Source organism: Pieris rapae, chromosome 20 (assembly GCF_905147795.1).
Source record: "Pieris rapae chromosome 20, ilPieRapa1.1, whole genome shotgun sequence".
Classification (NCBI taxonomy): Eukaryota; Metazoa; Arthropoda; class Insecta; order Lepidoptera; family Pieridae; genus Pieris; species Pieris rapae.
In genome coordinates, this window is record NC_059528.1 from 3954773 (window position 1) to 3978650 (window position 23878).

At 32.7% G+C, this 23878-nt stretch overlaps 2 protein-coding genes across 23 annotated transcripts in view; both read left to right on the top strand.

The window, feature by feature from the left end:
* Window positions 1-165: 165 nt before the first annotated feature.
* Window positions 166-7889, top strand: LOC110995491 (glycogen phosphorylase). Its single transcript, XM_045632624.1, has 8 exons — window positions 166-522; window positions 723-954; window positions 1819-2003; window positions 3180-3291; window positions 3627-4744; window positions 5190-5476; window positions 6153-6354; window positions 6741-7889. Exons 1-8 carry the CDS (start codon window positions 283-285, stop codon window positions 6888-6890), a joined length of 2526 nt encoding a protein of 841 aa, XP_045488580.1. The 5' UTR covers window positions 166-282; the 3' UTR covers window positions 6891-7889.
* Window positions 7890-8800: 911 nt separating this feature from the next.
* LOC110995490 (Down syndrome cell adhesion molecule-like protein Dscam2) overlaps window positions 8801-23878 on the top strand; it is a 67320-nt gene continuing 52242 nt past the window's right edge. For all 22 annotated transcript variants that reach the window (XM_022262678.2, XM_045632620.1, XM_045632619.1 and 19 more), the window contains exons 1-3: window positions 8801-8908; window positions 14092-14247; window positions 23079-23263. In XM_022262678.2, the coding sequence (XP_022118370.2) occupies window positions 14199-14247; window positions 23079-23263 (234 nt within the window). In that variant the 5' untranslated portion in view covers window positions 8801-8908; window positions 14092-14198. The remainder of the gene's footprint in view (window positions 8909-14091; window positions 14248-23078; window positions 23264-23878) is intronic.

Sequence of the window (23878 nt, forward strand, 5' to 3'; positions counted from 1 at the left end):
TATAATAATAATTAACCTACTTGACTTAATACTATAATTGATAATTTACCTACTAAATATTATAATTAAATTATAATATAGAATTGTAAATAAAAATAGTAGTAGGAAGGTTGAAGTATTTATCGTCTGCAACTTGTTGGTAGTTGGTGCCCGGCATAAAACAAGAGCCGGACAGACGGTTGTAGTTTGACCTTCACAAGGTGACCGATATCGCTCCCGCAGTCAGACTGTGCGCGACAGCTGATCGGTCGTGTGTTGTGTAAAAAGAAAGTAAACGTAATCATGAGCGTACAATCGGACTCGGAGAAACGAAAGCAAATATCCGTCCGCGGAATTGTTGCTGTAGAAAATGTTACCGAAGTGAAGAAGGCATTTAACCGGCATGTGCATTACACTCTTGTTAAAGACCGTAATGTTGCGACACCAAGAGATTACTACTTCGCCTTGGCTCACACTGTCAGAGATCATCTGGTTTCCCGGTGGATTCGCACCCAACAATACTACTATGAAAAGGATCCAAAAGTATGTGATAATTATTCTTGTTACTTTATAAAAAACCAGTTGTAAATGAATATTAATAATGACTTCATTTTTGACTAAATTGGTAATATGTATATAATTTGGTTATATTACGGTAAGTGTAATATAACAAATTCTGATGTACTATAAATATTTTTCTCTTCTACAAATTATTATTTGTTCTCACATGAGATTATTTCCAGCGAGTCTACTACCTGTCATTGGAGTATTATATGGGACGATCCCTTCAGAATACAATGATTAACCTGGGTATTCAAGGAACGGTTGATGAAGCTCTGTATCAGATTGGATTGGATATTGAAGAACTAGAAGAGCTGGAAGAAGATGCAGGACTGGGAAATGGAGGTCTTGGCCGTTTAGCTGCATGTTTCCTTGACTCAATGGCTACACTTGGCCTAGCAGCCTATGGATATGGTATGATTATCTTATCTGTGTCATTCACCTTTTAATGTTTATTTTAAATCTTAAATAATAATTTGAATCAGTATTATAAAAATCACAATAACCAGAGAAAGTTTCCATACCAGTTTTATTTTATTTAATTATTTGTAGGTTTAACTACTTGCACATAATAAAAATAGTATAGTTTATTTTTAATGATTACATATTGATTAAAAAATTATACCAGAAAAGTTATAAAATACATGCAATAAATGCATGTTTTAAATAGATTGCAATGTTTAATGTTTACAATTAATACCAAGCATATAAACTAATTTAAACAAATTGACAGAATGGTGTTGGCATGTCTCCAATTATAAATATGAACACCAAATAAATGCCAGGAATGGTGAAACAATGTTATAAATACTTCTTTTCACATAAAACTATATTGTTAACATAATGTTCTGTGTATTTTCGGAGTCATGTCCAAAGAGGCAAAGGGTTTATATTTTTGCTTTGTTTATAATGTTTTTAAAAACAAGAAGATTTGTGTTTAATCTAAAAATGATATTTAATTTCCTTATAACTTTATAATAAATACAATTATTTTTATATTACTATAATTATGAAAATATGTACTGCATTATTATAAAAAATGACTGTCACATATCTGAAAAGTTGGAGTGTTAATCTCAGAAGGTGACTAACAAAGACTCATATTTATCAAGAAAGATGTTTATTACTATATTGGGGTTAATTGTAAAAGAAACTTTGGGAAGAAATTTGTTTGTATCTGTTGTAACACACATTATTTTATTAAAATTTGTGAATGCAAGTAAATAAAATAAACACTTTTTAAATGTACAAGTGTAAAAGCAAGCAATTTTTTTGTAGGTATAAGGTATGAGTATGGTATTTTTGCGCAAAAGATTGAGAACGGAGAACAGCATGAAGAACCTGATGATTGGCTGAGGTATGGAAACCCATGGGAGAAGGCCAGACCAGAGTTTATGATTCCTGTTAATTTCTATGGGCGGGTTGCTGATACTCCTCAAGGCAAGAAGTGGGTAGACACGCAGGTGAGTTTATTTAAGTGGTTCTATTAATAAAATAATTTCTGTTCATATTACAATTACTTAATCTTAAATAGTCAAACAAGCATAATCTTAAGTTGTAAAACTTTTATTTTGAAATTCATTATCATGAAGAGAAATTTTGTAACCTAAACCTTGAAACTTAGAAATAATAATTTTCTAGTAGGAATAATATCACTTTTTATTTAAGAATAATAAATATTAAAAATTCATTATAGGGAGGGATTTGAAAATACTAATAAAATTTCTGTAACTCAAACGACGCATTTTAATATAAATTCTGCAAGAAGGGAGTTATACGAAAATAAACTGCAACGTCCTTAATATGACCTTGAGGTACCCTTAGAGTTCGTTTTAGTCATAAAGATAACCCTCTATTGTGGGACACTTTTGTAGTTATCGTCCAGCCTGTGACGTCTCTAAGTCATTGACCTCGCGCGTTTTTACACAGATTTTTATATGGATTGCCAAATATTTTGACTTTGTAAACGTAACAATACCACAGCCATTTTATCTGTTTGGGTAAAACAGCATTGGGCAATTTCTCAGATATTCTTTTTTTTATTTACTTTAGGAAAAGATGAGGTATTATAATATTATAGTCTTGCCTAGTTTCACTAGCTCTCATTCAATTCAGCAAGCGTTTAAAGAAATTATTCAATTTACGATCGGGCGAAGAAACTACTGCCCATATTCATCAAAATAAGTTTAAGTTCTATTCGTATCAGAGGTTAAAAGTTTTAATGTCTTAAACTGATGTTGTGAGTTTCATACACACACGAAAAAAGAAAATACATTCTACCCTTTAATTTTAATTAATAAGAATTTCTTAACGTTCCGTAATAGTACTTTCTATTGTAGGTACTGCGATGCGCCAAGTTCGTAAATAGTGTTTTAAAAATTAATTCTATATTAATTAAATTATGTAATTATAAAAATAATGGTAGACGCTAATTAATGCTATCCGTTTATTTATCATCTTTGTTAACTAATTAAGAACATTAAGTTTATTTTATGTTACTAATGGCAATAATAGCTGGGTGATATTGTGACCTGTATCTGTTCAAAAGCGGCAATCGGTTGTTATGACAATATAAGTCCTAATCACGCCGTAGTTTATGGCCGTTTAAAGAGTGTCAAATGTCATCTTTTACTTCCTAGATCGTGTTAGCGATGCCGTATGACAACCCGATCCCGGGCTACAATAACAATGTCGTCAACACACTGCGGTTGTGGTCAGCCAAGAGCCCCGTAGACTTCAATCTACGATTCTGTGAGTATATGCTATACGTACTGAATATTACAATATTTAAAAAAATATATTACTAGTCGGTTTAGAAAGTGCAAGAAGAGTGCAACCTTTTTGTTGTTGTTAAAAAAAGTATGTTGAAAAAATTAGATTTTATTGTTATATTAAATAAAAATCAAATATATCTTTTAATATTCATTATTTTCCTCTTTATCTTCATTCTACGTAAATAAAATCTTCTGCAGACATTTCTTATCTTTTTACTGCTATTTTTCTTCTCAAAACATATTTATATACAATGTATAAATACTTATTACTATCATTAAAACTCAATTGGACCTTATGCATATATATTTCAGTTAACTCCGGTGACTACATTCAAGCCGTCCTAGATCGTAACGTTGCAGAGAACATTTCGCGTGTATTGTACCCGAATGACAACTTTTTTGAAGGAAAGGAACTCAGACTTCGTCAAGAGTATTTCATGTGCGCCGCAACTCTACAGGACATTATAAGGCGTTTCAAAGCTTCCAGATTTGGTAGTCGTGAGGCTGTCAGAACTACATTCGAAAGCCTTCCAGAAAAAGTCGCGATCCAGCTGAATGACACGCACCCGGCTTTAGCAATTCCAGAGTTACTGCGCATTTTAATCGATATTGAGAAAGTTCCATACGACGAGGCCTGGAAACTTGTCAACAAATGTTGCGCCTACACCAACCATACCGTTCTCCCAGAGGCTTTGGAGAGATGGCCCTGCTCAATGTTAGAAAACGTTCTCCCCAGACACATGGAACTCATATATCACATTAACTTCCTGCACCTTAAAGAGGTCGAGAAACGCTGGCCTGGAGATATGGACCGCATGCGTCGTATGTCTCTCATTGAAGAAGAAGGGGAAAAGAGAGTGAACATGGCCAATCTATGTGTGGTCGGTTCACACGCTGTCAACGGTGTTGCCGCCATACATTCAGATATCCTAAAGGCAACCATCTTCCGTGACTTCTACGAAATGTGGCCAGAAAAATTCCAAAACAAGACAAACGGAATCACTCCACGGCGTTGGCTGTTGCTATGCAACCCTGGCCTATCTGATCTGATATCTGATAAGATCGGCGACGAATGGACAGTCCACCTCGACCAATTGAAAGGCTTGAAGCGGTGGTCGAAGGACCCCGGTTTCCAGCGTGCAGTGATGAAAGTAAAGCAAGAAAATAAGCTGAAATTAGCATCTCTTATCGAAAGAGATACTGGTGTGAAAATTAACCCAGCTTCGATGTTTGACGTCCAAGTGAAACGTATTCACGAGTACAAGAGGCAATTGTTGAACATTTTGCACGTGATTACTATCTACAATCGTATAAAGCGTGACCCCACTGCCCCAATCGCCCCAAGAACAGTTATGATCGGTGGTAAAGCCGCACCAGGTTACTTCATTGCTAAGCAAATCATCGCTCTGGCCTGCGCCGTAGGTGATACTGTAAGTATCAACTTAAGTTTAAACTGTCATGATGTGAATATAATTCACTACGTATTAGTAAAGTCAAGTGATGAGATTCTATCTTCTCTGTGTTTGACATTAAAATCATTTATTCATATACGTAATGTACGTAACGTAACGTAACGTCAAAATAGAAATATCCGTTAAATGCTTCTTATTTTACATTTACTACTATTTCTCAAATCAAGGGCATACAACGGAAGTAAAGTCCTGGCAATAAACTCTCCGACATTCTTTTTAATCGCCAAATTTTTTATTTTTTATTATAGTTATAATAATGATCGAAACAGCGCAATAGTATCCACCACCCAGAAACGTTTAAAGCGAATTATTTATTCTATAAACCATATTTTACATATCGTAATTGAAATAGGCATTGGATTTTCTAAAATTCCAGCTAAGTTGGGCCTTAATTGGTTTGTAGGTTAACAACGACCCCGATGTAGGTGACAAGCTAAAGTTGATCTTCTTGGAGAACTACCGAGTTACTCTGGCTGAGCGTATAATGCCGGCAGCCGATCTGAGCGAACAGATCTCGACCGCTGGTACTGAAGCCTCCGGAACCGGGAACATGAAGTTCATGCTTAATGGAGCATTGACTATTGGCACTATGGATGGAGCTAATGTGGAAATGGCAGAGGAAGCTGGGGAACAGAACATGTTCATATTCGGCATGAGGGTGGACGATGTTGAAGCTCTGCAGAAGCGAGGGTAAGTTTTCATTGTTTAAATAAAGATGTTTGTAAAAGTATAGGTACATACAAAAATACCCTCACTTATATTGTGCGCACTACCCTCATTTGTAGATTTTTTAAATGATCATTAACTTTTTTAAGAAGTATTAAATTAAATATATATTTCCCCATAGCTGTTGAAAATTATAATAGGACTCGAACGCTCCTGAATATATAACTGAATTATCTTTCTATTTATATATATATCTGAATTGCTATTATTGCGTATTTGTGGAAGTCCAAACGTTGGGAAATATAATAATAAGTAAAGAGAATACTAAAATCGACAAATGAATTTTTCAAAAATATTATTCGCTGGGAAATGTTTGATGTCTTTTTAGAATTAAAAACTTGTCACTTGGTTATAAATCTGCAAACGCGTTTAAAAATTTCTGTTTGGTAACTGTAGTAGAAAGTCGGATCTCTTTGGTCTGTTTCTAAATGTTTGTTCTATGTTTTTACACAAGTATTTAATAGGTAATACGAAGTTATCTTATGTATGGATAAAAATAAATCCTATATTACATTAGTGGAGGAAGGTTGGTGTACTGTTAATCCTTTAGGTTGGAGGAACTTTGGCCAGTCTAACCACAGACGGACCGGCCCTATAATATTGCTGTTAAATAGTCTTCTCTATGAAAATTTTTTTGTAGATACAACGCATACGAGTACTACGAGCGCAACCCAGAGCTACGCCAATGTATCGAACAGATCCGCAGCGGTTTCTTCTCTCCTGGTGAACCTGGGAAGTTCCAGCATGTAGCTGATGTGCTACTCAATCATGACAGATTCCTCCATCTGGCAGATTTTGATGAATACATCAAGGCCCAGGATAAAGTGTCCGCAGTTTATCAGGTATTCATGAAATACTATCTTTATTAAAGCAGAAACTATATGGACTCTGCCCGACAAGTACCCTCTTTTGTCTATATTTTTTTTAAGTTCGCTTTACCTAAGTTAATGTAGTGTGGAACCACTACGCATTGTGTAGTAACACTTAATCCAAGCAAACTTAAGGGCGGATATATAGCTCCGATATTTTTTTGTAGTTATTCAAGAGACCATTTTTTTTTTTTTTATAATACTAAATAAATAATTTTTGTCACATTACTGTGATATTGATCCAATTTGGAGAAAGGTTTCAAATCGCTTACCATATATATAAATGTATCAAACACATTTTTTAATAACGTTTATAGAGCTTTTTCTGCCAACGAAATCAAATAATTATTTTTCAACAGAATCCATCCAAATGGGCGGAAATGGTGATCGAGAACATCGCCTCGTCTGGCAAGTTTTCTTCGGATCGCACCATTGCCCAATACGCAAGGGAAATTTGGGGTGTTGAACCCACTTGGGAAAAACTGCCCGCCCCTCATGAGGTTGCTTAAGAGAACCGTGGTCTGCTAAAATACAATCAGCTGGTTGGTTGTATTTTTTAATGTACTCAAAGTTAAGCGCAACTGTAGATTTAGACGTTTATAGCTAGTTTTTATAAAAGTTATATTTATTAATTAAAGATTTTATCGAATATATTCGAACACAACAACAAGTATATTTTGTAATAGACACGATGTGAAAGACTGCAAAATCAAATTTTTCCTTTACAGGTGCTTAAGTATAGAAATTTATATTTTTATCCAATTTTATTACAAATTATAAATAATCATATATTTAAGTTGATTAATCTCTTAAATAAAATTATGTACTCGTAAAATCATATAAAATACTCTTTAAGATGTCTTGTGGATGTATTTAAACTATGGCAACAGGATTCAGAGACAATTAAGTGCTTAGGATGAAGATATTAGAGTTGAGAAATAATAACTAAAGTGATCTGATTTGTGTTGATAAAAATAAAATCCTTTTTGCTTAATTATTTGTGAAACTGTGTTAGTTATCAATTTATCCATATCAGTTGTGTTTATTAAAAATTCGTATTATAATATGATGAGATTAAGCGTGTTTCAAAAAGTCGCTCTTCACTTCATGTAGATGTGCAAACTGTCAAATAGATGTCAAGTCTTATCACCATTGTGACACATGCTAGAGTTCGCGATTGTCTCTGAATTTTAAACTTATAAGATCTATTAGACAAAGTTTGTAGTATAAAATTATTAAATGTTTTTAATATATTAAAAATATTCTAAAGCATGCCCAGAGAAGGAAAAGCAGCTATTCGTGTTCCTAATTTGTGTTAATTAAAAATGTCGTGCCATATTCATGAAAGTCAGAGTACAAATATTTTAATACAATAAAGTTTATTTATAATTTAAATGATAATGTATCAGTATGTTATCCACTGCCGGATTTTTATAATTTATATAGTTATAAATTACATTTTGTTACTATTTTTCATCTATATTAATAAATTGTTTTCAATATTAGCATTTTAGAGTTATTTATTGTATTTACTCAATCCTGATGAACGAATGAACGATGATTATCTAAATTTAGTTTATGACGCAAATGAAATGCGTAATTAAACTCAATGTACAGTTAGCCTGCGATTTTAAGCAAAGTAATCCTGTTTTCATGCGTGCAAGTAATTTTTGCTTTTTATTTATGATGAAAAATCATCGTGAGGAAACGAGTATATCTTAGGGTAAAGACTGTTAAGAATGACTCTCCCATCACTCATGACATAAATGTATTGGATTTGACATACGGGTGCCATATTCGCCTCTGAATGACTTAGGTTCAAAAATTCACAACAATTCAGACTGATAATAATATAATGATCTTGTATGATATTCAATTTTACACTAATATAAATATTTATTTTGATTGAAGTATGAAGAAGACATCCGCTGTCACTAATTTTGTAAGTTATCGCAACTATTTACAATTATTGTTTCGCCAGAAATCAAATCCAGGACCTTTAGGCAGGGTTAGCCATTGGGCCACAGAAGCGTTACTTGTGTGAAGTCGAAACTCCGTCGTAAATCTCCTTTTGTATGTACTAATGTAGCTTTATATTAAAAGCGTTCGTCCATTATTAAGGCCAATGTCAACAGGATTTAATTAATAAGTAGAGGTACGTGTAGTATTTTGTCTGAATGCAGACACTATCAATAAATATAATCCGCATCTTCGATACCAACACGCATTTTGCAGCGTCCTGCGTGCGCATTACACCCCCTTTTTCTGATCCTTGTAAATCGGAAGCTCTCGGCTAAATTCGGACACATAAAAGAAGATATCAATAAGTGCGAAAGAGACACGCCACTATCTCTCTCTTTTTGATGTCATCGGCCGTTCATAATCCCCTACTACAAAGTAATAAAATACTATTCGTTCACTCGGTGTTTATACTTCGGACGAGACGGTGTTGCCGCTCGTCCTTTCGCGTGTGTTGTGGTGTATTGTGTTGTGGGTGCTACGCCGAGCCAAGGCTCGCGTCTCGCAGGTAAAATCCTTTTATTTTTTAATAGAAAATTTGCGACTTTTTGTTAAGAACACATTTGCCAAAATGCCGGCTATTGCAGACCGCGCAAGTTCGATCGATAGCTATGTTGACTTGAGTAGGCCGCCTCGCGAAACCAGACTGTGATTTAATATTTAAGTACAATTGCTAAATAGCACACATTTAATTGTTTATCAGCGATCTACGGTATTGCGATAAAATTGATAAACATTGCAAAAAAATTATAATCTTGCGGAAGCCAAACCAGACCGGCTACTTAGCCTTCAATTTATAACAATTATGTATTTACAAACAACTTTATATATTGAAATAAAAAAGCGAGGTTTACACTCATCTGACTAAGCAATGAGTCATTAATGACATAAACGTACTTGCGTGTTATTTTAGCCGCAATATGTGAGGTCCTAGGGGTTTTGGTTAATTGGATGACCACGCCTCGGGAACTAGGGTTACAGTGGCAGTAGGAACGTGTGCTAAATATAGCGTTTTACGCTCTCCAAACACATACCTATTATGCTACGTGATTTTACTAGTCTAACAAGTTTTCAAAGATCTCTATGCAAATTTGTAGACCTACGAGAGTATAGATAATTTTTTAAAGTTTTCTTATTTAAAAGAAATTCATAAATACACACGTCTAGACAGTGTAAAGACAAATAAATAATTGTTTATTGAGAAAATGAGTCTTTTTTGTTTTAATTATGTATATAATAGCGAGACTATTAAGCAAGAAAATAAAAAAATAAAAAATAAGCAAAACCTTCAAGAATAAAAATGTAGACAGTACAATGATAAATTATTATTTACACAGGAACTACCCTTTAATCTATTTATAACTTTTAAATTAATACAGTCCTCTAAAAATTCGTACAATTTAAATCAGTCATTTACCTCGGTACCTTCGAATACAAAGCACATGGCTTGAATAGCCCATTCAAGGGCAGGTGCAAAACGAAAAGTGGTTTGAACAAGATTTTTTATAAAACCATCAGGTAGCTTGCTTTTATTCCAATTCTAAAGGATTTTTAGTACGTTTGATTTATTAACTTTCTTAAGTACACTATATGAATTTTCTTAATGTATTTATTTATGTCTTAAGTAAATGGCCGTGGATATTTTGTACAACCTAACGATAAAGTTATCTGTTCGAGCAAGTGTTATGTGAAGCAAGAAGATAGAAAAATATGTGGTAGAGTCACATGACACTGTTCTTATTTCGAATATATAATTCAATTACAATAATATATCAGAAAACATAGCCGAATGATTTACTTTGTTAAATATATTTGAGAATTTTTTCCTATCGTAAATGTTGGAACCATTTTGTTTTTATTATGTATTCCATCTTTGGCTATATATTTTGCATTATTGTTTTTCTTAAATATAATTAATGTTAGCTGTAGGAGTACGAATTAAATAACTGTTTTTAAGTCAGATTTAACATCAGATCTAACATTCTTCCGTTTTTACATACCGGATTCTTCGCGCTACGTTTCTTTATCCTTCGGAATCAAAAGATCTCTCTTTCCTTTGGATCTGTATATTTTCTTTGAGCACGGAAACAGAGGGCGTGTCAAGTGTCAACTACCTTCATATAAAAAACAGATACATGTGTATGAAACATAAACCGAATTAAAGGTAGCTGGCAAAATTGGATGCTGAGAGAAAAAGTTAATGAAAACGTTGGAGGAGGCCTTCTTCCAGATACATTGGCCACATCTTTAAAAATTTAATTTTGTCTATTGTATGTAAAATATTTACTAAATAAAACTATCTTTAAATTAAAAATTATTCCAGGTCATGCTTACAGTCAGGAAAAATAAATAAACAATTTTATTTATGAAACATGATAATCATGCTATAATTTCTTAAACTGTAATCGACAAACGACAATTATGATGATAATTTTCATTTCTACATTTTTTAATTGCTTGATTCATTCTTTATGTCTAAGTAATTGTCTGATGTACTTTTGAACTTGGTGCGATCATCTTCTTCAATTAAAAAAAAATACAGTGGTTGGAGGGACCTCTAGAACGGTATTAGGCCGCCAGTTGCCTTTTTTATTTTATTATTTTAATTATATCATCTGTTTATGAACATATGAAACTCGTTCTTATCTACTTAATAATGTATTAGGAGAGATTAAACTCGACTGTAATCTTAGATCCTCTGTCCGGTACTTATGCCCGTAATTAGATCGCATCTCTTCAGTAAACATGTCGAGCTTGCATATAAATTTACTATAAATCAATAGAAACCAGGAAAAAAGATAAAATTCAAGGTTTTGATAAATCATGCGGGTGCATGGTTTTAAGCTGAACCTATAAGCGATGTTTAGTTAAAAAAATGCTAAAAGAATTACGAAAAATATTTTAATGAATTTACTGTGAAATATTTTTTATATAAAATCAATCGTTGTGAGCTTCAGCTTGCGACTCGTATCCCGGAGTTCGTAGGTTCGTTACTCGGTTGCATCAATGGCCGTACACCAATGGACTTTCTACGTGTGCTTTTAACATTCGCTTGGATGGTGAAGGAAAAGAAACCGGCTTGCTATAAACCCAAAAAGTTGACGGCATGTCAGGTAAACCATACATAGAGGTCCTAAAAAGGTTTAAGCGCCACTGATTTGTTTCAAATCAATCGCAAGTATATAATTAAAGTTCTCTTTCGTCCCTATCTCTCAAATGATTTTGGTGTGACGAATAAGATAGTTAATACTGCTTTTTATGAATTAAGAACATAATAAATGACTAAATTTTCATACAAATATCCCGTAATATATAATTATAATATATATTTACGGCGTTTGGTAACAAAAATGATAATAGCTCACTCAATCATTACTACCAATGAAATATAACGGAGGTAGAAAAGTATTCTTTGTCTGATTTAGAGATAGCAAATCATATAGTTCTAGTGGCGAAATTATCCAATTCAGTGATTCTAATCTGAAGATATTTACAAAATTTTACGTATTGATTATTTTACGATTGATTTGATTTCTAATAACATTTTAATACATGTTTGTATAGCTGTATTTATTAATAAAATTCAGTGAATTTTCTCTCCTATTCGTATGTCTACATCCCAGACGAGTCGATACTCGAGTACACGCCCGTCTACTAGAAATTTAACAGGATCGATCCGTCTTACAATGAAAGTAATATGGATAAATTTACTTGTAATGTACTATTACTCAGTTTTTGTCTCTTTTACTCAGTGTTTCCCTTGTAATGGAAAGAGACTCAACTTTAAGGTAGTGTTTTTTATATGAATGCAATTAATTACGGTAAAGGATGACAGCCTAAAAATCAACGTTAGTGACTTAAAAAATAACTATGATTATTTTAAAATAGTGACTGATAGAGTTTTATTAAATAAGCTGGCTAGAACTTTAGCACTTTCTTACGGTCAATTAACATCGAAAGAGCAATAATAGCAAAGACTGGTTAATTGATATATCATACTTACCGGTTTCTATATTCAAAACGATACGTTATTGCAGCGAATGGTAGAGTCGTAAGGGCATTCGTTTGTAAAGTTTACTACAAAATTAACGATTGATATATATATAAAAATTGGGTAAAGGTGAACGTCTGTATGTGTGTATGTTAAATATTAACCTATACAAATTATAACACATTTATTCCGTAAACGGGGGATCAAACAGGCAAATGATACTTCACAATAAAAATCGCTCTAAAATTATAATGAACACATTAAACTGATAATTGTTTTCTTTTCAATAAACTGATTTTACACACATATATAGTACGAAAGGCTACTACTTCCGTATTGAGAAACCTGATCTAAATCATATCCATCTGTCTCAGTTTACATTGAATTCTGATATTTATATATAAGCATATAGCTCTAATTAATGTTGTATTAGTCTTGTCGATTACAGCAGCGTGGGTGGTCTTAGGGATGTAGAAATGGGATTGGAGTATGTCAATCCATATGTAGGTACATGGGACTCCAGTCAATACATTTTCGATATACGGGGCTTAAGAAACGTCGTATCTGAAATCATTCTTATACTTAACTCAGCGTTTCTTAATGCAATTTCCGCGCACCACATCTATGTTGAACAGCTGCCCACTGAAGAATTTCCGAACCAATTCGACTTCGGGTCAAGAAAAGAACGTACCCATTCTTATAAGGCCGGCAACGCGCTTGTGAGCCTTCTGGCAGTGCGAGTGTCCATGATCGGCACTTAACATCATGCGGGAGTCCATCTGCTTCCCGTAACATAAAAAAATAAAAATACAATATAAGTATAGGTTACTATACTATATACTTAACTTGTTAAAGGTAGTTATTATTTAGCCACTGTTATATGTAGTAAATAAAGATTCCTTTTAAAACGTTAAATGTATATCAATAACATTTAAATGTTTTCTAATAAAGTTCTTGTGCAATCAAAACAAATGCTAGCAGCCATTTCTGGATAATGGAACCGAAAATAATCCAAGGCGTTTGTTGTTTTACACATTTATGTTCACGGTTTTAACGCGATAGACTTTATGAATATTCAAAGCATTATTAGGTCGGTACCGTCTACGTACCGGCCTAATGGATATTTATTTATTTATTTAATTATAATTAATCTAACAACTTATACTTATACATATTATAATACAAAATAATACAACATAATACAAAACACTAAGACAACACAGAAAGCCAAAACAGATTACATAGATAAACAATTTATGTGTATAAAACAGAAAACAAGCAAGTGCATTAATAAACTAATAATAATAGAAATGATACATTAAAAAAACAAAGAAAAATAAAACTAAAGCAAACTGAAATTTAACAAAATGTACTATTTTTAGCAACTCCCAAATTTAATTACTTACATAAAGTATCACAAAAAGTCGATAAAAATAATTTATTTAATGCAGCCGCGTCACGCATTTATGCCCCCAACATCAGAGAAAGAGAGAGACGATATTTTTAGACACTATTTCGAGGGCTGACCACCCTTTACCATTATTAGAAACACTCCCCCGTCTTGCCACGTACAACTGTTGAATAAAAAGTTAGAATCGAACGCGTTTAAAATTTTCATATTAAGTACGTAACTGAATTAGGTTTATATTGTATGCGTTTATTTTTAGATTACTTTAATCGTTATTTCTGCTCTGTTTCAGATTCGGGCAACGCCCGGCCGCCAAGCGGCTAGTTCCACATTTTTATCTGGTATACAGAAGAAAAGTGACCAAAGTGATTAGTGAAGTGTTAAGTGTCGGTGTTTAATATGTCTCTGCTAACCGTATTTACGGTCCTCGTCGGGCTGCTCACGCTTGGTAAGTACAATTAATGGCATATTACATCGCGATACCTTATTTGATACGTTAATGAATAATGCTTATGCATAGTACCTGACTTGATTTGTTCCAAGTCTCAAAGAGTAACACATATTTTAAGAAACGGGAATGAACAACGCACGCCAATGGATTGATTAGTATGTACTTGTACTATGTACATAGACCAATTCACAAATTACATCGTCTACGTATATTAAACATGGAGCCGAATATTTTAATAAAACATTTGATATTCTTAATTCTATTCGATCAAAATTACCGCTAAAGTATTAAACCAGATGAAGATTCGTATTAAAATGTTCTAGACATCATTATCGAAGACATTTGAAACATTGAACGAACTACGAATATAGTCGTACAAGTATATATAACCTTTTTATTCAAAGAAAACACATTGCGAAGGTTGTGAGAAAGTTGTAATGGGATGAGGCATCTCGCACCCGGGTCCGATCGATAGCTGTGTCGGAAAATCTGCCGGGTTGCCAGGCAACGGTCACGAATCTTCATTCCTCAATCTTTTCATTGATGTAGGGAACATACTTGAAATATATATGAACAGATGGTTAACTTCACACTTGACATCTAAAATTCCATTCGCGTCAAATTTGATATTGCCTACATCTGGAATGATGATATGATGGCATGATTATAGGATATACGTAAGCATTATATTCTAATAAACTCGGCAGCTAAAAAAAACCTAAAATGGCGAGCGAACGTGTGAGGTAGTGTCTTTGTTTAAAATACATGCTTTTATACGAAAGCTTACAGGTTTTCGATGTAAACAAGCCAGCACGTTGGCCTTTTGCACAGAAGGTCGCGACCCTGGCTCGCCTTAGGAACTGTGCTGCTAAAATCAATTCATTTGATTATTCATAGTTTACTCACTTTCTTGTATAACAACGATAGAGGAAGGATACTTTATATATGTTTTCTCCTAATACTAGAATTCATTCTATCATATTTAATACCAAAACCCTATATGTTTATACCGTCAACTAATTGTCGCTTCTGTCAACAGAAGTAATCTCTTAACCTATGACACTTACGTCTAATACATATTATCAATTGTTTTCTAAATGTAACCAATTGATATCAATGCTTGTATGTATATGTTTTAAGGGAAAAACACCGCCTTGTAAAAAAATACTGCTAAATAAAATTAACAAAATTTATTTATATAAACTATTTTTTTAAAGCCTAGGTTTCTACAGAAAATTTAGCTACGGCATATAATTAAGTAAATTTAATTTTCTACCCGCAAGGGCTTAGGATTTTTGTTGATATTATATCAATTGTAGGTATATAAGCCGTCTGATATACCTAAACGTATATGTTTTATGCAAGAGAAAAATTGATTTAATTTGATTAATAGCTGAATAAACCTTACAAAATCGAAACAAAATAAAACCCTAAGTTACTTTAAAAATAAAATGATATAATAAAATGGGACAAAAAAACGCGAATAGAAAAGAGCTAACAAATGACTAAACTCTAAAATAAACGTGGAAAAGAATTAACTAAACTGGTTGTTATATAAAATTTGAAAAGTGTTTTGTGCCCATGTACAGTTCAGCTACGATGATTATTCAATTGAAGAAATCTCTAAATTACACCCAATGCCGCGTCACTCGATATGCTATAGTGAAACAACGGAAATTGAATCCGCACCAAGCAAATACGTTAGATTCCGAGATATTCGATTAGGATGTATGACTTAACGCATCCGATTAATCATTGATAGAATAATTATGGGTTATGACTCTATCAAGACGGTGACTGTAACATTTCTCAGACAGTACATAAATCGTACGAGACTAGACAGTCAAAAAGGCTTTAAAAATAATTGTTTTCGATTCCATTAAAATATCAATCAGCCTAAAACATTAATATTTCAGCGAATTAAAAACAAAACACTCTCGATAGATCGATTAGAATAAAAAAATAAATCAGTGGCGCTACAACCTCTTTAGGTCTTGGCCTCAGATTTCTGAATCTGTTTCTTGATCATTTTTAAATCTAATAGGCAAGTAGGTGATCAGCCTCCAGTGCCTGATACACATTCGTCGGTTTCCTCACTATGTTTTCCTTCACCGTTCGAGCAAATGTTAAATGCGCACATAGACAAAAATACAAAGAAAGTTCATTGGTGCACAGCTGGGGATCGAACCTACGACTTCAGGATAAGAGTCGCACGCAGAAGCAACTAGGCCAACACTGCTCTATATAATATTTTTAGATCTAATCGCTCCGTCGAAAATTGAGTATAATTTCATTTATTTAATAGAGAATTTAGGAGTCTAAATTCTTATGAAAATTATAACGTCTTTTCAATTATAGGATATATATATACTTTAACAATAATTCAATAAATAAAAACATGCAAAAATATGCAGCACTTGCAACACAATAAAAATAACTATAACATTCAAAATATGTATTTAAAAATGAATGTATAATACGACGACCAGTTTTTATAATTTTGTATTTTTTTGCATGATGGTATTTATGACCTGTGTACAGTATTAAAACTGTATAAGAGATGCGTGTTACTCTGAATTTAGACAATTCAGTGACAGGGATAACGAGGACGACGTGTGGAGGAATTTGTAGGGTGAATGAACTTAGAACTTATACTATCCATGGAGTCATGCGCCATAGATGCTAAGCTAGTCTGTTTAGGAAAGGGACTATAATATTGAGACAAAAGCTGTTTTGACATGAAAATTGTATGCCTCATTTTAACCCTAGTATGTTCTACGAGGGTATAGTGATGCATTCCTTTTTAAAATTTCTTAATGAATGTACCAGGTGTCCTCGTTTTCGTTTCAAAAATTTTAAAATATTCTGAGAGGTAATGAGATTAACAGTTGCGTACGGGCTCATTAATTCTGAGCACTTGCTATCTGTTTGCTTCAAAGTATACATTCCAAATATTGAACTGCCTTTTTGCAGTCAAAAAAAATGGATAAAGGGATTTTCTATGACATAATTGCTTCGGTTAAGCGCATAAAAACCGTGGACCTTTTTGAGGGATCATGGGACATTTTAGCGTCGTCATCAGAGCGTAGAAACAGTTATTTTAATATTTGATATATATAAGAATTTAAATACTTTAAAAAATATATACCAAGTTTCCGTTTGAGGCTTTAGTATGAAACGCAACATGTAATATTTATTAACGTATATTACCATATTTTAAAAACATAAGTTTGGTAACTAAATCCGTCGGTTATATAATTCAGGTCGCGCTTGCAACGAATTGTTAACAAAACAATGAACTGAAAGATTTTAAACACGTTGAATAATAAATGCTGCATTAACGGTTTTTTTGTTTCTTCACCATATTTACGCAAATACACATTTCAATAATTTAAGGATTTCAACGGGAACTCATTTTATTTACAAACTCAACACTAAAAATTCAGACAGTAAAACTTAAGTAAGACCAGAATTAAGTATTGAAAGGGGTGTTAGACAAGGGGACGTTATCGCACCCAAGTTGTTCTTAGAAGCTAGAAATGGTGATGAAAGTTTGGAATGAAATCAACTTAAACATAATGCCAATAAAATTTGAATAACTAATAGTTGACTAAAAAGGCTTATTTCAAAATTCGGACGATAAGTCAATCTTGTGAATATACTATATTATTTAAATAAGCTTCGTTAACTAAATTTTAAAAATTGTTATCTGTCAACTTGAAGAAGCTACTCTAAAGTCTATTATTTTTAATTTGAGACCTCGTTTCATAAATGTTTTATCTTGTTTTTTATTCGCAAAAAGACATAACATGGTAAGAAGGTATTCGAAAAGTATACAGGTTAGCCCCACGACTTTATCTTTATCTTTGAGATAAATCGTCGTGTCACAAACTAAGATTTTTTCATTTAACATGCCAAAGCTTAGATTCAGAGTCGAATTAGCGCTGAGTATGTCAAGTATGTCAAAATTCATTTTGTCATAAGCGCGTCAGACAAAATTGATTCTAATTTCAAAGGCTGTTAAACCATTTCTATATGAAGCTCAAAACGAGAAAACTTTACAAATAAGAATTTGGACCTTATATCATAATCCTAATTTCTATCTTGTTTCAAGAAAGCTCGTTAATTTCTAGTTTTAAAAGTAGTTGCATATATATATTTAAACGAGTTTATCCTTGAATGAAATATGCCGATAGTATCTATTGATTAAATTAACGCATAAGTGAAGCTCGTATTAAATCATCAAAGTGTTTTACAACGTTTTTTGTGAGTACGACTTTTTGCCATTTGTTTTAATTTTTGCTTTATCAATTTAGGATAATTGATATTCAAATGAAATCGAATGAGTGACATTAATTATATGTAAATTCATTATTCTTAAATATATGAATAACATTCATTATGTTAAATGTCTTTATCATATTGACATTGCAAATACGTAACAAAGCATTATTAGAAATGCGGCATATAGCATCTTGCTTAAATTGCAATATTTAATATCTTCTAAATTCAACTCTCAATATAATAGTTTGATCGAACCTAAGAAGCTACTGGTTCGAGTGAAAAAATATTTTGTAGTATTTATCAAGAAAAGGCAACGGTAAATATTAGAAAATAACCTCAACTATGACTGCAGGACACAGCTTCTTAAATACCTAGATCTTATATCTTAGAATGTAGGTACTAGCGCGTGTTATCAGAAAAATTCCTAAGGTTCATTTGATCGGCCAGATGGTGGCGCAGGTGTTCGTTTACGAGAGCGCCTACATACTTGATTACAACATCGAGATAGTGAAATTTAATGCTTCTTGTTTACCTTCTAACATCCACAATCAACGCGTTGACGAAAAAATGCATATAGAATTTGGGATTTAGAATACATTTAAAAATGACAGCACAATGCTCAGTTAACTAGTGATTTCTAGTGTGATGTTTTAGGCCGTTTTGACAGCGCCCAAAACGCGAGTATATTCTCCGAACATATCTCGTTCGGAATACAGCCATATTCTTATTCCTAAGACTCGACTATTTACGAAGCTTATAGTATTATAATTCTCAATAGCCTATCCTTATCGCACTCGTGTCACATTAAAACAAATAAATGATGAAAGCAGAAAGTTAAGATAGAAATTAGGAACCTATTGATTAAAATGTCTGAGATATCATTTTGATATCCGTCAAACATAATTTAACTAGTTTCTTTGAAGTCCTATTATCACTTATCACTCGATCCTTAATTTATAATTTATAGACCAAATCTCCCAGTAGGTCTACGGACAGATATGACCACCTTAATTTTCAAGTAAAATTTTTAGCATTAATTCCTTCTCAAATCAAGATATTTTGATTTATCGTATTTACACTCTCCACCAAAACAGGTACATGATTTCTAAATCTTTATATACAGTATGTTATGAAACTTAATAATCTATGTGCTTTGAGAATGATGCTTAACCACACGGATGTTAGTCATCACATCTGTCGTGGGCTCGCGGTTTCAACCAATCGCGTGTCTGCGTACGCGCACATCTGCTGCACGCAAGTTTTTGTGATCGGACAGATTTTTGCCATTTTTTGTCCCAGTCCACTAACAAAAACGCTTCACACAATTAAGATAATTAAAACTTATTTGAGAGCTCCTATTTTAGACGTTATTTTATTATATAAGTTTTCACTAATTGTCTTATTAATTTCATAATTTGTAATTAAAAGTTGCCTAGAAGATGCCGCTGGAAAGTGATAAGACTACCGGTTGGACTCCCTATTATTTATTTATTATAAATATTATAAGTACTGATTTTTGCAGTGTTAAATAATTAAAAAATATGTTATTAGACTTGTATGTATCACACTGCTCTAATAAAAAGTATAATGCCAATATAAATACGCATATGTGTACATAATTTATAACAGAAATAAACGCAATATCCTTATTATATTAATTGTCAGTAAATTAAAGAAAATTATATTACCAGAGATAACTAAGTCAACTGTCAAATCTCACATATTTAACTGCCTCACTAAACGTCTATTCAAATTTAGAACTAGTAATTTCAAAATAAAAGACGACCATTAGCCGCAATTAGCGCGTCACTTATTCTTTTGCTCGTCGCAGTAGGGCTCTGGGCTACAAAGATGCTTTATGCAAGACGTCATTATGAACTAGGTCGAGTCCTCATAAGCTGAGGGCTGCCATTGCTGTCGTATGCAGACATTTTGTTTTGTGAACGTGCCATATTATGGAATTGATCTTTTTTGTTCCGGTTCACGCATCGTGTCAAGGAGAGAAATATTATATCTGTTATAGATTTATTAAGTAATACAGTTTAACCACATATATAGAATTTGTATTGACAGACCTCGTTTTTGTAAAAGAATAAAATGTATTAATGTATTTATTAGTATTTTTATAAAAATCTGTCTATTAATTTGGTAGACCGATCCTTGTTCTTCCGAGTGGATATCGTGGCGAAATTACACAAATTAAAAATTTACAAATTTGATACAATGTAGACGACGCGGACGTAAAGACATTTATTAAAATTTAATTTCTATTCATTTAGGCAAAGTTAATTTAATATGATTTTTCAACGATGGCACAAAAAAAATATGCGTATGTAGGGAAGTCAAGAGTTTTCTACCAGCCAGTATTCACGGGTCACGCGGTTACATCATAAGATGTTACATAGGACTAATAGCCCTTACTATATCGCGCTCATAATATTTTTGTATACAGTTGTACCATAAATTAAACTAAAGTTATAACTATAAGTACTGGCAAATTCTCGTACGAACCTTGGTAAACAATTAGCCTAGTTATTCTATCACGTTGTTAATGAATAAATTGATGTGAGCATGTTAATAACAGTTAACTACTCATGCTCCTGTTAGGTTCAAAATCTTTTTCAAGTATTCTTTCAGTGCAGCGAACAATGTTGATAAGCACCATTACTTTTTAATTCAGCGTGTCTATTACGCGGTTTTAAAATGAATAAAGTGAACGTATACGTGACCGAATTATGGCAATAATTTTAAAAGCTAGTTAGAACTTGCCAATGGACTTTGTATCCGGCTAATAAATAAATTAAAAAAAAAAACTTCATAGTTAGATTTTTTAACTGACAACCCTTTAATAGTCATGTATAATATAATAATTAGAATATAAAAATATTGTTAAATATACGACAACAACAACAATAAATATACGGTTCGACCGCGTTGAAATTTTCTTTTTTGAAATTTTCGACAAATAGGACATCAATTTACCTTCATTTTGCGCATAAAGGTCTCAATTTACCTAAAGGAAACTAAAATATTCACGTTTAAAGACGAAGAAATTACACAATTGAAAGATATAGATAGCTATAATATGTGTATGTTTAACGGTACGGGTCTGCTTGAAATGCATAACTAATTAACTTAACATATTGTATTTAAAACAATATATGCGTTGAAACTCACAATTTGAAATAAAACCATTTATATAATAATAATTATGCATATAAAGTTATCGATTTTTTATAGATTTTCGATACTAATATACATATAAGAGTTATAAGAAATAATTGAATAATATTCTAATGTATTCAGGTACATATTTTATAAGTCCATTAATGAATGTTCGATTTTTCTATCAACATTATTTATGTTTGTAGTTAGGCAACGCGTTTTGTCTTTGACACTTCATAAGTCCATAGCGCCGGAAACGCGCAAATCGAATTTGACATGTTATGTCAAATTGATTTATGGGGTCGTCTTGTTAAACGATATAGGCTATAGGTTGTCATGTGTAAGTTGGCGTGTGGCAGAAAAAGGTACTAATTTTGACAGTTGTGTTGACAGTTCTAACAGCTTGGTAGCCTCACGTGTGTCGGTGCTAATAATTTGTGTTTTAAAGTGTAAAAATCATTACGAAACATGCCAAAAGTAGTGCGGAGTGCAGCTAGAGAAATTATTCTAGCTGTAAAACGTTTTTGTGAAGAGGAGAAACGTAACAATGGGCCGATTATTCCATTTCAACAAGTGAATGCTCGAACAGCGGCTTTGACAGGTAAAGTATTGCCAGTTAAAAGTGATATTTATATCCCCAAATTTAGGGAAAAATAATAATTGCTTTTGAAAGTAAATGTGATTGATGGATAACTTAAAATATTTTTTGTTTTATTTAAGGTGTTTCTGAAAGAACCGTGAACCGTATAGTTTCAGAGGGAAAAATCATGGAAAGTAATTTTACAGCGAGAACTGAAGTCCCTAATCAAGCAGCTCAAGGACCTTCCACATCCACAGCTTGTGATGACAATTCCAGTCCAAGGCAGAAACACTGTAATCACGTTATAAATGTTGAAAATAATTATCGTATGACAGACAACCGCCTTGAAACAGTAATGGAACCATTTTTAATTGATTTGAATAGCAGCGACTCAGATTCTTCTGACACAGATGACTCTGAAGAATTCATGGAAGGAATAATGCCTCTAACAGACCATAATTACTATAAAAAATATTTTTTTGTTATTGAGTTTTTTATTTACCTTTAATGTAATATCTAAGAATATCCATCAATCCAAACTAAACAAAAAAAGTGGCAACACAGAGGGTTGTAGGAGGCGCCGCCACTGGAACGCCAACTTATACTTGACAGTCTATATAGCTAATTCATTGAGTAGCTTTTCTTTACTGTCGTTCGGACAATGACAATCATTTTGCATAATTCGTTTTGAAAAGGCGAGTAACGAATTGCACGACACGATCGACGCGATTGTAAACTTTAGAATTAGAATTATTTCTTATTAACAGCTGTAAATATTAAATTGTATTATACCTTTCAGGAGCAGTGCGATGCGAGGACGAAACGATCGGACCGATATTTATGAAGGAACCCCCAAACCGAGTGGATTTCAGTAACACGACTGGTGCCGTAGTGGAATGTGCCGCACGAGGATCCCCCCCTCCCGATGTCATTTGGGTACGAGCTGATGGCACCGCTGTTGGTGACGTTCCTGGATTGCGACAGGTCAGTTACCCTACATTATTTTCTCATTTTGTGTCGGCAAAAAATCTTGGAATAGAATGTTATCTTGTTGTTATTTTATATAACTAAGTACTATAGAGTAACTTATACTTAATTTTAAAGCTATTCTCAGGAATCATACCCATTTTATATATAAATGAATTTAATAAGCTAACTAAACAAAGTGCTTTTTTTTAAATATATAAACATTATTTTTACATTATGAAGGTGATAGAGCTTTTTTTTTAAAAGCTAGTTATTACTATTTGTAGAATATTAACCCAACTTACATCAACTACCAGAAGATAATGTACCATTTCTACAATATTTCTACAATTTATTTTTGTTTTTTTTTTTTTTTTTTTTTTTAAATATAGCATTACGCTGAGCGTATAGCCACCGACAAAGGTAAGGGAAAAGAACAATAAAGAAAAAGAATTTTAGATCGAACAAAAATTACATAGGATAAGGGATAGGATCAGCAGGTTATAAAACTATTTCTAATTCAATATACTACTAACTACATTATGGAAAGTAACAACTAAGAACAGTAATTAAAATATATCATATAGAAAATTATTTGTATACAAAATATACATATACTTATAGTTTTATATT